Raw genomic sequence first — 14,342 nt, 5'->3', positions numbered from 1 at the left:
GTCAAGTGAACCGTTTGTGCTGCCCGGGGACCTTGTTTCTCAGCAAGGGGAGCAGAACTCACATGAGGCCTCACTGCTTGTACTTAACCCTAGCTCTGAAATTTTATTTATTTCTTTTTAAGAAAGGTGTGCCAAGAAAAGGAAGAAAAGAATGTTGCCTTTGGCTGAGCCAAAGAGAGGAGGTTTCCAAAGCACTTGGCACCCAAACCCCTCCCTGGGGTTCAGTGGGAAGGTTGGTTGTTTAAGGCAGGGGGCAGCTGCAGAGGCCCAGCCGGCTCCACTGCCAGGGCCGCCCCTCCTGGGCAGGGCAGCACCTGGGCTAGGTGGGAGAGTGGATGCTGAGCCTGTGCCATCACCACCCGGTTGCTACCTGCCGGGAGCATGGGATTATTTAAAGATTGGTGTATCTTTTTGTCTGTGGGACCCTTCACGGGCAGGCACAGGCTCCAGCTGGGCAAAGAACCATTTAAAAACCACCATGCCAGCCCCCCTCCCTTTCAATCCCACAGTCATCTCCGCATTCAGAGTCAGAGTGACCCCGTGGACAGAGCATAGGTGCCCTACAGGGTTTTCTTGGCCATAGTATCTACAGGAGCCAGTCACCAGGCTTTCTCCTGTGGAATCCCTGTGTGGGTTCAAACCACCAACCTTGCAATCAGCTGAGTGCCATCAGGGCTCCTTTTCTCTGGACCACTGAGGCTCAATAGGTCTGTTTTCAGTGGCCCAGCACCCAGACGGGAGGGCAGGGAAGGGAAAAGGGATCCATCCCAATACAATTCAAATATAACTAACTGGTAGAGTCTAAGGAAGGAGTTGAGATCTTTAGAACAAAAACGATACTGGAAGAACAGGCCCTGAATGAGGGCACACTCGGAACCCCCAACAGGGTAAACGGTGAGAGGGGCAGCAGGCAGTCCCCGGGTCGGGACAGCCCACAGGGCCCAAAGTACAAACATGCCACACAAGAAACGAGGAGCTTTGGTCAGGCAGGAAGAGCTGTTTTCCAGCCTCTGGGAGCAGGCACACCAGGAGCTGGAAGATTCTCTAAAAAAAAACAGTCAGGTTGGGGTTCACAGAACTACTCAGGGTGAGGCTGCGTACCACTCCCCCTCCGGAGAACACACACAGTGACTGGGTTCTTTTTCTCTCCGACTTGAACTGAATGACAAAGTTGAACAAACCGCTAGGGTAGAAAGTGCGTATTGGTTACCGTGAAAGCTATACTGAACGTAAGTAGTCTGAGTCTATACTGTACAGAAATGCACATACACACGTCCACACACCACCTACTGCTCTGAGGGGGTGTGTTCACAAGAGCCCACTGGACACCAGCAGCACTCAGGTGTGCTTCCCAGGTCCCAGTGGGGGACTCCAGAAAGGAAGAGGTGGTGGTCCTCCTGCTGTGACCCTGGAACCACAGAGCCCTGCTCACTGCCTCCCCAAGAACCAGCACTGCCTCTTGCTCCTCCCCTGGGATCTGCTGAAAAGGAAGAGGGAGAGGGAGCGTAGCTGGGGGCAAAGTCACACCAATGATGTGATCATCTGAGAGCATTAAATACACCCGAGGCTTCTGCAAAAGGGATATGGGACTTTTGGAGAGTCAGGGTATTTTCAGGGGAGGATTGGGATTGAGGTGGCTCTGTCTTTATAGGGAGCCCAGGGGATGAGATGTTAAAGGAGCAGGAGGCTGACAAGTGAACCACCAGGAGGCAGGACCAGGGAGGAGGGAGTAGGCTAGCCCGACCACACCCCAACAGGCCCTGAAGCTGCTCAGGCTTGAATGCAAGAGGCAGTGCTCAAAGTGGAACAGAAGAGCCAGCAGCCAGCTTGGGCCAACGGGACAGGAGCTGGCAGACTGAAGAAGACACATTTCTAGTGGTGGGAGCAGTGCTGGGGTCTGGGAGCCCAGTCCCCTCCAGCCCCACAGGGCGCCCAGCTGCTTCTACCAGCAACAGCCTTCAGGGAGGCTGTTGGCTGCACGGGAGCTGAGCGAGGTAGACATTGAGCAGAAGCAACACTGAGCTGAGACAGCTGCCTGCTGTGTGCACAGACCTCTGGGGCACCTGGCCCCGACAGAGAGCCCAGGCAAAAAGAGCTGGACCCAGCCTCAGTGATAGCCCATGGGGCTCAGAGGCATCCCCAGGCAGCCCCCCACAGTGGATGCAGGCCTGGGCCAGGGAGAGGAGGTGCAGAGACCAACACCTCACCAGAGGCTCAGCAGCAAGTGGGCCCGGTTAGGTCCCCAGGGATTTCAGGGGGGGGGACAAGCCTTGCCAGCTTCAGGAGACCATCCTGAAGGAGGTCACAGGCATAAACCAAGCTGAGTGGCAGGCGGAGGGGTCAAGAAGACAACAGTTTGTGCCAAAATCACATAAATTCCCAGAAGCCTGGGGCTCTCGGCTCCACACCTGCCAGGGCCATGTGGGAAAAGTTGGTCTAAAGAGGGCTGGGGGAGGGGGAGCTAGATCGGTTCCCTTTGGGGGTGTCTCTGTCCCTGGGGCACCCAGTTCAAAAGCATCAGAGCCAGCACACCCACAAACTCACTAAGGATCTCCAAGAAGCAGGGTCTGCTCCCTGGAGGGACTTCCTTTGAGAAGGTGGGACCACAGCTCATCTCTCCTGACCCACTGAGAACCTCTCTCTCAGGCTGTATGGAAGAATAGAGCATTGGACCAGCCCAGGAGGCCCTGGGCCTAAAATGCCCCAGCAGGCAGAAGTGCAGACAGAGGAGTGAAATCTTTGCACTGACCTCAGCTGAGGAGGGGGCCTCCATCACAGAGGGAGGCAGGGCCCTGAGATGGCAAGCTGCAGACTCATGGGTGCACTGCCAGCCCCAGGGTGGCCAGAGTCGCCGCTGCACCCTCACAGGGTCAGGAAACGAGGTGCCGATCCTCCAGGGCCACGGACAATGGTACGAAGACTCAGGAAAGGGAGGACGGTGCGCTGCAGCACATAGACTGTCAGCACCAGACCCTTCAGCGGAGAGACACTTCGAATATGAGGATGAGCCCAGGGGACGTCCTCTCATGCCTAGGAAGTGGCCACTTTTGCCATTGGCGTGCTGAGATGGTGACCCAAGATGTCACAGCGAGGCTGGGGACAAATGCCACTCACCCCTCACTCAAGACAGCCCAGAAGCTGTGGTTGCAGAAGGAAGGCTGTTGGTAGTTGGGTCTGGGGGCGGCTCCCACTCTGGAGGGCCTGCCCCACACTCCTGCTCAAGCCTCGGGGGACTCACACAGATGGTTGACTTTGCTCAAAGACTCTTAGCTCCAACAGGTCTGGCCGGAAGACACAAACAGTCAGCCCAGACTCGGGCTTGCTGTCACAGACCTGGGGGAGGCAGTAGCTACTACACTGAAACCCCTGGGTCTCACTCCTCACAACCCAGAGAGTCCCCCTAAGGCCCGCCTGGGTCCCCCCTCTGGTCAGACACTGCTGGACAGACACGGGAGGGAAAAAGCAGGAAAACACCTGTGTAGGGGAGAAGGCAGCCCCCTCCCGTTCCTGCAGGCGGTCTGGTGGGGCCCCCTGCTCTGAGCACAGCCCGCCACTCAGGGCACCGACTCAAACTTGGGGGGCCCACGCGCCCAGCTGAGCGCCAGCAGGGGCCGCTCGTGGTCCTTGTCGGACTCGGGCTGGCTCTGCGCGCGCTCGGGCTTGGGGTTGGTGGGCGGGTCGGGCTGCTGCACCGACATGGTCCTGCGCAGGTGGTTGCGCTTCCGCAGGAACTCGGGCTGCGCGTGGAGCCCGAAGCTGCCCTTGCGCAGGATCATCCGCGAGTTGTTCTTCTTGGGGCGCGAACGGTGGCTGGCCTCCAGAGCGGCCAGATGCGCGGCGTAACCCTCGCTCAGGAACTGCGGAGGAGACAGGTGTCAGGCAGGTTCCCCGACCCGGGGCCTCCAACGTGCCCCATCCCTGGGATCCCTCACCACCACGCGCCAGCTTCCTGTCTGAGACCCCCCTCCTCCACTATGGACAACAAGCTGTACCCGGGTTCCCACCAGAGCAGAGGAAAAGCACTAGTGCCTGCACTAAAATCGAGCCCCTGTCCCCACACCTGACACCCACCTTTCATTTAACTTTACCGGATCAGCTCAAGAATGCAAGTCAAGCTCACCCATCTTGACGTCGCACATTATGACTCTGTGAAAAATGCAACTGCACTTGCACTGTTTCCGCATTAGAGAATTGACTGTGATGTGTTCAAAGTAACTTTTGATTGTCCATTTCTTCTTTTTCCATGCTCACCAGAGCAAGGTCACAGCCTGCCTTGACCCACGAGGCTCTCAAACACACAAACCTTACGTTTTATCCTGCTGAATGGTCTCACAGCTGGCCGTGGAAGCTGTCATGGCTAACACCCCTCAGTGTTAGCACCTTCAAGTGGAGACCAGGGTGTGTGCCATATCTGAGATAGGTTTCTACACCAACCTGTTTTTTTATTGTTGTTGCTGTGTACTGTCAAGTCAGAACCAAGTCATAGCTGAACTTCCACTGGGTTTTCAGAGGTACTAAGTGGCACTGGCAATATTGTTCCTTTTTCTCCTTACAGCGCAGCTGGAGGATTCGAACTTCGTGGCACTGGGTTGGCAGCACAGCTCCTTACCATTGCACCCCCTCCTTATCATTCTCACTCAAATCCCAAAATGTAAATGGTGTCCCCAAAACGTCGAGACTCATTCTTTCTGCTCCCCACAGCTGCCCTTCTGGTCAAACCCTACATTTTCCTTATTACTTTTTTACTCAAAGTGTGGTCCACGGACCAGTGGCGGCATCAGCCAGGCCCTTGTCAGGCAGACTCCCGCGCAAGGTGGGCTGAATCAGAATCTGCACTTGAAACACGATCAGGTTTCCCCTGCTGCATCTCCTCCAGGTCACACGCCTCCAGCTAAGCACATAGGTGGCGAAGCTAGCTCAGCTCCCAGCACCCTGTCTACACTATCTTCTCTCTTCCTTCTCCTTGGAGGCGCAAATGTTTGAGCATCCCACTCTTCCTCCAAGTTCTGGCACTTGCAGGTCATTCTCCATGCACCGACCACTGTGGCATCTGCGTGATGGACGTCTTCTCAAGTCCAAATTCTGCCATCATGCTACACGACACCAACAGCCCGTCAGGTGATCCCTGCCCCCTTCAACCCAGCTCTTCCTTGGTGTCTCCATGAGGCTCACTTGACTCCACTTCTGCTATTGTTCTCACCTAGAACTGCTCCACCTGGAGCACTCTGCCTTCTTCCCACTTCCCACCTGTGCCACCCCCCCCCACCATGAGCTCCTCAGATTCTGCCCTTGCCTGCCTTCTTCCCCACCCTCCTGACCCACCTAGATCCCAGGGCATCATTTTGGCCATTCTCTGGCCACTTTCTGAACCCTTTCTTCTCAACTGGCTCAAAAAGCCCCAGCTTTGAATCCAGGTTCTATTTCCTTCCTTCTGGCCGACAGCTGGGCTGCTGAGTTCTTTTGAGATACCACACACACACACTCCCTGACAGACTAAGTTCACCAAAATTCATAGACTCCAACCTCTTTGGTCTGTTCACAGCAGCAACTTCAAATCTCTAGGAAAGTTCTTGTCAAGGCCGTGTGCCAGGTCCTTGGTACAAATTCGATGGACAATCTTCCTAGTCCTTCTGTTGCCCACTTCCCTGCAGCATCTAGCACTCTTGTGGCCTCTGGCACTCCCTTGAGCCCATGCCCCTAGCCTCCCTGCCTTTTCTCCATTGCACTGCAGTGTGCATGCTGGACTTACACGGCTTTGTGACCTTGGGTAAGGCGCTTAACTCTCTGTGCCATGGTTTCTTCATCTCTGTTGTTGTTGTTGTTGTAAGGTGCCACCAAGTTGAATATGACTCATATTGACCCTATGAACAACAGACCGGAACCCTGTCCTATATACGGTTCCGTCCTCATCATCTCTGACACACTTGAACCCATTGCTGCAGTCACGGCGTCAATCTATTTAGTGGAGGGTTTCTCCCTCTCTCTCACTGCTCCTCCGTGTTTCCAAGCATAATTGTCCCTCTCCAAGGAATAGCTTCTCCCAGTAACATGTCCAAAGGATGTGAGATGAAGCTTTGTCATCTCTGCCTCCAAGGAGCTCTCTGGTTGCACTTTCTCCAAGACATATCTGTTTGTTCTCTGGCAGTCCATGGGATATTCTTCTCTTGGGGTACTCTTCTCTAGCACAAAGGGATCAATCTTTCTGTCACCCTTAATCATTGTCCAGCTCTCAGATGCATAGTGATTGAAAATACCATGGGCATCATTTTGCACACCTTAGTCTTCAAATTCATATCATTGCTCTTCAGTAACATGGAGAGTTCCCTGGCTGCACACTTTCTCAATACAATAGTTGTCCTGATAACAAAGGTTATACTTGTGAATTCAAGTAAGATGAAGTTGTTGGCAGCTACACTTTTTTCCATCTATCATGATGTTTCCTATCTGTCCAGTGGTGAGAATTTTTGTTTTATTGACACTAAAATCTATTCCATACTGAAGGCTATAGTCTTTGATCTTCTGCAACAAGCACTTCAAGTCCTCCTCACTTTGAGCAGGTAAAGTTGTGTCATCTGCACAGCATAAATTTTTGATGAGTTTTCCTCCAACCTGATGCCACATTCCTCTTCACAGAGTTCAGCTTCTTGAATAATTTGCTCAGCATACAGATTGAATAGGTATGGAGAAAGGATACAACCCTGATGCACACCTTTCTTCATTTTAAACTCTGAAATGGTCCCTGGCTTTGTCTGAACAACAGCCTCTTGGTTTAGATATAGGTTTCATATAAGCACAAGTAAGTGTTCACAGATTCTCATTCTTCTCAATGTTAACCATACTTTGTTATGATCCGTACAGTCAAAGGCCTTTGCATAGTCAATAAAGTATAAAAGACAATCTTCTGGTGTTCTTTGCTCTCCACCAAGATCCATCTGACATCAGCAATGATCTCCCTGGTGCCACAGCCTCTTCTAAACCCAGAAAACTTCTGGATGCTCTCTATGTATTGTTCTAATGATCTTCAGCAGTATTTTGTTTATAAGTGATATTAATGATACTGTTTGATCATTTCCTGCTATATCCCACTTTACCAAGCTGAGGCACCTCAAGTCACAGAGAACACTGTTCCCTGTCCCCTCCCAACCTCAGCTTTTTGCTCTACCTCTGCCACAAATACCCTTCCCAACCTCAGCTCTAATCTCTTCAGACTCCCCAAAGCCAGCCTTGCTCCTAAACCAAGTTAGCCATTGTCTCCTCGGCCCCACGATCCTCTGTGTCCTCCACCACATTACATGTTATTATCATCATCTGTGGTTTTTCCTGTCATCCTCCTGCCCTAGTTCCACTGGGAATCCTCCCCTGTACTCCACCTAGGGCCTGGCGCAGGGAAGGTGCCCAGAAGTGTTTGCTGAGTGAATAAATGAATAAGCAAATGAAGGAGTGGACAAATAAATGATTGCCTGAACAAGCAAATGAATAAACAGCCCGCTCCCCCATCCGCTGGCCTATCCCCCGGCCTGCCCTCACCCACCTGGCACTGGTTTTGGTACTTCTTGGTGGGCCGGCCCACAATGAAGATCTGGGATGGGGGCAGGCCCAGCACGTTGTAGACAGAGATGTCCTTCGTGGAACCGTAGGCTGCGCTGATCTTGATGAAGCACTGAAAGGCAAGCACGGACCCAGCTGAGCTTCCACTGAAAAGCAAGCCTGCTCGTGGCAGGAGGTGCGGGCCTAGCTGACCCTCCCCTTGAGAAGGGACCCCTGACCTGCACTCTGTTACCTGCCAATTCACAGGTCCCCTATGTTAGGAGCCACCTCCTGCAATGGCTCCCTCTCTGCCTCACCCACACATGGGCTTCACACTGTCTGCCTGTGACGGTCACAGCCACTGGCTCTCTCACTGGCCCCACCTAAGGCAGCTTGATCCCAGAGTGTATGGTGACAGGATGAAGCAACCCTGGGCAGAGTTCCCAGTGTGCTCAGCTCACGAGTCACACGTGACAAGCTGGAGTCCGCTTCTGTCTGCCCCTGACCCTGGGCCACCCACATGGATAGGACTTAACCACTGGCCGCCGCCTGGAGCAGGCTGGTCTGGCATCTGCCCAGTGTCACATACAGATCCTCAGCCACCCACTCCTCCTTCAGGCACCCAGCACCCAGCTGTTCCTCATCTCGGGCCCCCTCTTCAGTGTGATCACTCTCCCCCAGATTCACTGGAGGCTCTTGATCCTCGTTGTCCTTCCTCCGAAGCCTTCTGCCCATCCTGGGATGACTCCCTGACTACGTGGACAACCCACCTGCCTCCTTGTCTTCCCTGGCATTAGTGGCCACCACCTCCAGAGCAGAATCCACAGTCTCCTCTGAGCCCTGAACCCCCACACTCCCACTTTGCCCACTCCTCTTGCTGTCCACATCTCTGGTCACCCCCTCTCCCTCCTGGAGACCTTCATCTTCTATGGCATCTGGACCATAGGAGTTTTCTCTACCCCAAATCCTGCTCAACGAACTACCCAGATGATCCCGCTGCTCCCCAACATCTCAGCTACTTGCCATGCACAAGCTCCCCCTTCTTTAAGCTGCCCCTCTCCCTGCCTGGGCTCCCTGGGGCACTGCTGTGGTCTTGGTCTCCAGCCTGGGTTCTCTGGCCCCATCAGGCTCCCTGTGCCCTCTCCCGGCCACATCCACCCTGCAATCTCTCCATCACTTGCCTCCTCATTTCAACTGTGGGGAAGTTCACAGTGTCATGTGGCTCTTGTCTTACTCTTCTTTCTGTCCACTGTCAAACTATCCAATTACTCACCTCCTTCACTAAGCCCCTACTCAGCCCTGCACATGACTTTGCCTTTAATGTCCAACCACAGAGTGAGACCCCTGTGTCCTGTCTCAACCCTCTGCCCTGCACTTTGTTAGCTGCTTTGTTCCCAAAAGCTTTGTCTCAGAGAGAGCCGCCCTATTGCCCCTTCCTGCCTCCTTGCTTGCCCCAGCTTGCTCTGCAATGTCAACCCTCCCTTTTCAGTGGTTCTGCCTCTCAGCTTCAGGACCCTCCACGCTGAGCCCCCTCAGCCCTCTGAGATGCCCCTTCTTCACGGAGGGTATCAGTGATCAATCTTCATCCAGGGGACAATCTCACTGCCCCACCCCTTCTTACACACACACACACACACACACACACACACACACACACACACACTTTCTTGAAACTCTCTCCTTCCCAGATATCTGGGCAGCTTCACACCCCTGACACCTCAGAAGGGGTGATCTCAAAATAACCCAGAGTCTCTGGTGGCAGCAGGTGAGTGGTACCTTAGGGGGAAGAGTAACAAAGGCAAGGTGACACCCTTCACCGAGGGCAGTAACTTGTCACCACCTTCCCACTCCCACCCAAGCCCACCTGTGTCACCCAGTGTGGTTCCTAGTCCCCTCAGTGCCCCGACCAGCCCTGCACTTATCCCCACCCCCTCCCTGCTCCCCGTGGAGGCCCCGCCCGCCCCACACACTCACCTCCCTCACGAGGTTGCGGAGAAAGATGGCCTTCTGCCGCAGAGGGTCGTGCACCAACCCATCCGAGAAGAAGATCATGCCCTGGGGGAAGTTGTGCTGGGACAGCCATGACACCACGCGCTGCTTCTGCATGTCCGGCCGGCCCGTAATGTAGAGGATCATGTAGCCCAGGTCCTGCCAGTGCCTGAGCGGGCATTGCAGTGTCCAGCCTGGCCGGTGCCAACCATCCTGCCCACTTTCCCACCCTCTTGTAAAGGACCTTTACATCTTTCTCATCACTAACTAGCTTAGCCTACCCACCCACTCAGAGCAAAGTCCCCTCTTCCACTCCGCCCACTCGCTGCTGTGCCCTCTCCGTGATGCCCCACCGCTTGGGAGCCGCAGGGCTGCTTAGGAGACAGCCTGGGAGCCAATGTGCATCTGCCACCTTCTACCAATCACAAGTGAAGAGGGGAGAGGGAACCATATAAACACACGATGCTACCAAGCCGAAGGTGGGTGACTTGTAATCCACGGCCCTCGGGCCTGTCTTTCATTGTTTTTGTTCTGACATCGTATAGCCCTGGTGTACAAGTTGCCATACAGCGGTCACTTGTGGTTGCTGTGAGGATGAACACTGTGACACTGATGTGTCAAATGCGTTAATGGTTGGTTACCCAATGTGGACAGAGAGTCGGGTGAAGCTCCCCGATTAAAACAAGCTTAGAAGGAGGAGTGGCATCCACTTCCATAATAGCTTGCCTTCAGAAACACTATGAACCTGGAGAGAGGATGAGAGACACCCAAGCATTGAGGAATCTCCTTCATAGGGTCCCTATGAGTCACCTGTGACTCGACAGCACTTAACAACAACAACAACCGGACCCACTAGAGCTGGGGCTCACTGGGCGGCCTTTTATAGAGAGTGGCTAACAAGGTGCTGATTGAAAGGGAGCCAGAGCAGCAGAGAGCTATTATTGTTGGTTGGGTCTTCCAGAGAGGTTTTTCTGGAAGAGGTGGTATAGTTCCTGGAGGCTGGGAAGGATTGTTTTAACATGAACTCTCTGTGTGTTTGTGTGCATCATTGTTAAAAGATTAGCAAATGTAGAAAGACAAAAAGGAGGGAATGAGAAACTGCTTTTGCGAGCCCCCTAAGCAGGGCACTGATTATTGTGGACTGAGGAACAGAGAGCAGATACTGGTCCAGAGGAGCATCCAGATGACCACCAACTGACTGTGATTGCATAAAGCCCTGCTGCGGATTAAACTGTGAGTGTTCCACCCCAATATGTGCTGCCAACCCAAAGGCAGGAGGTTCAGATCCACCAGCTGCTCCACTGGAGAAAGATGGGCAATCTCCTCCTGTACAATTTACGCCACTGGAAGGTCAGCTTTGAGTCTTGTCTGTATCTGTGATTATCTCATTTGAGAATGAGCTGCCTTTTTTGGGGTAATGAGTCGGGATTGGTATACGGTGTGTCTCAAATCAATCATTCGTGAAATATTAAAAATATTAAATAAGCAAGAGATTCCATAGAGATGGGGAAAGAGATGCCAAATCACATGAAGACTGCCCAGGAGTTGTTCCAAAGATACAAGGATCTTCCTCTAGAGCTGAGGGAGAGAGATCATGCCTTCCGCTAGAGCTGGTACCCTGGCTCCCATCTTCTGGCCTAGTGGAAAGGAGTTCCACTCTCGACCCAAAGGAAGCAGTTCAAGTCCACCCAATGTTCCACGAAAGAAAGATGGGTAATCTCCTTTCATGCCATTTGCAGCCTCTGAAAACTCGCTAGAGAGTCAGCTGTGAGTAAGTTCTGACTCAGTGACACATAATAACAATAAGCCTCCTAAACTATGAGGAAATTTATTTGTTTGCCAAAGTCTCCCTTTTGTGGCATTTCTGCTAGAGCACTAATTAAAACGGCCCTCAAATGAAACTCTCCCAGCCGAATCCAGCTAAGTCACAGGGCCAGGACACAGGATAAGGAAGCATTCTTGTAAGCCACTGGGTTTTGGAGGGTTTTGTTATGCAGCAACGGAGAGCAGGACATAGTGATTCTGTTCTGACGGGTCATTGTGATGGACCAGGATGAATCCATCACACAGAGCAGATGTCAGCCAGGATTTGAATGAAAGTGTGAACTAATGAGGCACATGCAAAGGGACAGAAGTCCAGGAAAAGGGAGAGATTTTCCCAAGAGCCTTTGGTAAATTACTATTGCAGGTGAAGGCAGAACTTCCCAGCTCCCAACCTGGGCATTCCCTGGAATTCCTGCAGGAATTCTGATGGACTCCTAGAGGCAAAGCCATCCCTGGGAGAGGGAGCACTCACCGGACAACGTCTACTGCTCCTGGCCGGACCTTGGGGTCACTTCCCATGATGGACACGCTGGCTGCGAAGGAGCCATCAATGCTGAACACCACGCACTCCGTGCCTCGGGGCAGCACCGTGAGGTAGCTCATCGCACAGGTCTGGTCGCCCCTGGAAGGCACCTGTCTGCGCTCAGGCCAGTGGCAAGGCTGAGGCTGCAGTCAGCCAAGAGCCGGGGCTCAATGTGGGGCCAGAGAGAACGGGAATGGCACCTCCCAGCATCACAGCAGACGACCTCTCTCCAAGCAGCCAGAGCTGGGATCCCAAAGGATCTGGAAAGGCCTGCCTGGAAGGACGTGGAAACGGAGACCCCACCATGAGCTGGACCCCCCAGTCTCACCTGACAACCATCTTCACTGGGTAGACACCAACCCCCAGGCGCCGGGGACGTGGCACGCTGTATGTGATCCGACCGCTGCTGTTGGTGACCTCTGTGTCCAGGTGCACCCAGCAGCCCGAGGAAGGCTCGGCCATCACCAGGATATCCACCTGTGGGCAGTGAGGGGACAGGGACTTACTGACAGAAGGCTACAGGCAGGCACAGGGGCTGGTGGGGGCACAGGCTGGCATAGGGCCTAGTGGGGCACAGGCTAGCACAAGGGCTAATGGGGGCACAGGCTGGTAGAAGGACTGGTGGGGGCACAGACTGGCAGAGGGACTAGTGGGGCACAGGCTAGCACAAGGGCTAATGGGGGCACAGGCTGGTAGAAGGACTGGTGGGGGCACAGACTGGCAGAGGGGCTGGTGGGGGTACAGGCTGGTATAGGGGCCGATGGGGGCACAGGCTGGTATAGGGGCTGGTGGGAGCGCAGGCTGGTAGAGGGGCTAGTGGGGACACAGGCTGGCACAGGGTTGGTGGGGATACAGGCTGCTGTAGGAGTTGGGTAAGGTTATAGGCTGTCATACAGGATAAGGGGTGTTGGCTGGCACAGGGCCTGGGTGAGGGGCAGCTAACAGGAACTCAGTGGGGACACAGAATAATACAGGGGATGGAAGTGCAGGCTGGCACAGAGTCTGGGGGAGGGCTTCAGAATGGTATAGAGTCTGAGTAGGGGGTGCAGGCTGGCACAGGGCTGCCTGGGGTTGCTCTCTGGTGACCCCAGGGTCAGGATCCTGGGTACTTCGCAGCTCTGTTCCTCTATTTTCCTTGCTGTTCCCTCTGCCTTTCACCCTCCTTGACATCCACATCCCATCAATTCCCTTGTTGGAAGCCCTCCAATGGCTTCCTATCTCACTTTATAGGAAAAGCTTCCAGGGCCTCCAGGGCCCCAGAAAGCCTTCCCTACCCCTTCCTCATCCTCATCTTCCCTGTTCCACCCCACTCTGCTTTTGTCATCAGTCACCCAGGTGTTTGCTGAGCTGATTCTCACTCACAGAACTGCACTTATAGGACATTTAATGGATGATCTTTCAGAGGTAGTTCACCAGGACTTTCTTCCAAGTGCCTCTCGGTGGGCACCAATCTTGAACCTTCTGGTTAGCAGCCAAGGGCTTAACTGTCGTGCAGACTCCAGTCACACTGGCTCCTGACTCCTCCTCAGATACATCGGCTCATCTTGACTCCATGATCCTCCTCCCCGACTTCCCCCAGGGCACACGGGAAACTGTGTTGCTCCTCCCTGACTTCCCTGGGCATGCGGGAGCCCCAGCTCTGTGCCTCCCTGCAGCAGTTCCTCTCAGAACCCCTGATCCACCTGTGTCCCTGACACCTTGTGGTACTGGGGCAGGGAAGGGGGCGGCTGAGGTGTGGGGGCCCGTGTCCACACAGTACCTTCTCTCCAGTCAGGGCCACCATGTCGAGGGGCCCGTACATGAACCGCCCCACCAGCACCTGGGGGCCGTCTTCAGCAGCAATCACATCATTGGCCCGGTGGTTAGCGGTAACGTTCTGAAAGGACAACAGAGCACAAACGAGTCTTGACCTTGCTTCCTGCACGACACTGTCTGGGATTAGCTAAAGGGACATGGCTTCACGGAATCTTGTTCTTTTCTGAGAAACTGTTAGAACTCATGAGAAAAACAGACCATGAGAACCCTACTGCTGTCTTCAAACCTTAAGGGGGGAAAGGCAGAGTCTGCAACTGCATTCTCTACCTTCGATTCTGTCAGACGGCCCCTGAGTTTACAGCCAGCCTCCCAAGCCGCTGTCCACCCAGGCCCTTAGTCTGGAAACTCTATGTCCCCTTCAGTCCTACCTTCTACATCACACTCACACCCAATAGTCACTTGCCATGAATCCTTCATCCATGGAAAACCTCTAATATATACATGGAAGTAGAGAGAAGGGTAGGCAGTACACTGCTGACCCACAGGCAGTGCCTTTCTGGCAGTTCAAACCCATCAGGAGCGCCATAGCAGAAAGATGGACAATCTCCTCCCGTGCGATTTACAGCCTCAGAAACACTCTGGAGGAGCAGCTCTGAGTCACCTCTGACTCAATAGCAATGAGAGGATGAGAGAGAATGGTATAACCAGCTGATTGGACACATCA

General features: G+C 53.8%; 1 protein-coding gene across 1 annotated transcript in view; it reads right to left on the bottom strand.

Moving 5' to 3' along the window:
- Positions 1-3,526: 3,526 nt before the first annotated feature.
- Positions 3,527-14,342, bottom strand: part of PITPNM3 (PITPNM family member 3) — a 107,652-nt gene continuing 96,836 nt past the window's right edge. Inside the window, exons 15-20 of the mRNA XM_006899803.1 lie at positions 13,623-13,739; positions 12,192-12,340; positions 11,813-11,962; positions 9,502-9,685; positions 7,532-7,660; positions 3,527-3,857 (exon numbers count right to left, since the gene is read on the bottom strand). Coding sequence (XP_006899865.1) covers positions 3,555-3,857; positions 7,532-7,660; positions 9,502-9,685; positions 11,813-11,962; positions 12,192-12,340; positions 13,623-13,739 — 1,032 coding nt within the window. The 3' untranslated portion in view covers positions 3,527-3,554. The remainder of the gene's footprint in view (positions 3,858-7,531; positions 7,661-9,501; positions 9,686-11,812; positions 11,963-12,191; positions 12,341-13,622; positions 13,740-14,342) is intronic.

This window comes from Elephantulus edwardii, unplaced genomic scaffold (assembly GCF_000299155.1).
Source record: "Elephantulus edwardii isolate Elephantulus edwardi_28Jun2011 unplaced genomic scaffold, EleEdw1.0 scaffold00267, whole genome shotgun sequence".
NCBI lineage: Eukaryota > Metazoa > Chordata > Mammalia > Macroscelidea > Macroscelididae > Elephantulus > Elephantulus edwardii.
Note: the sequence above shows the minus strand (reverse complement) of the source record. Positions and strands in the feature narration are given on the sequence as shown.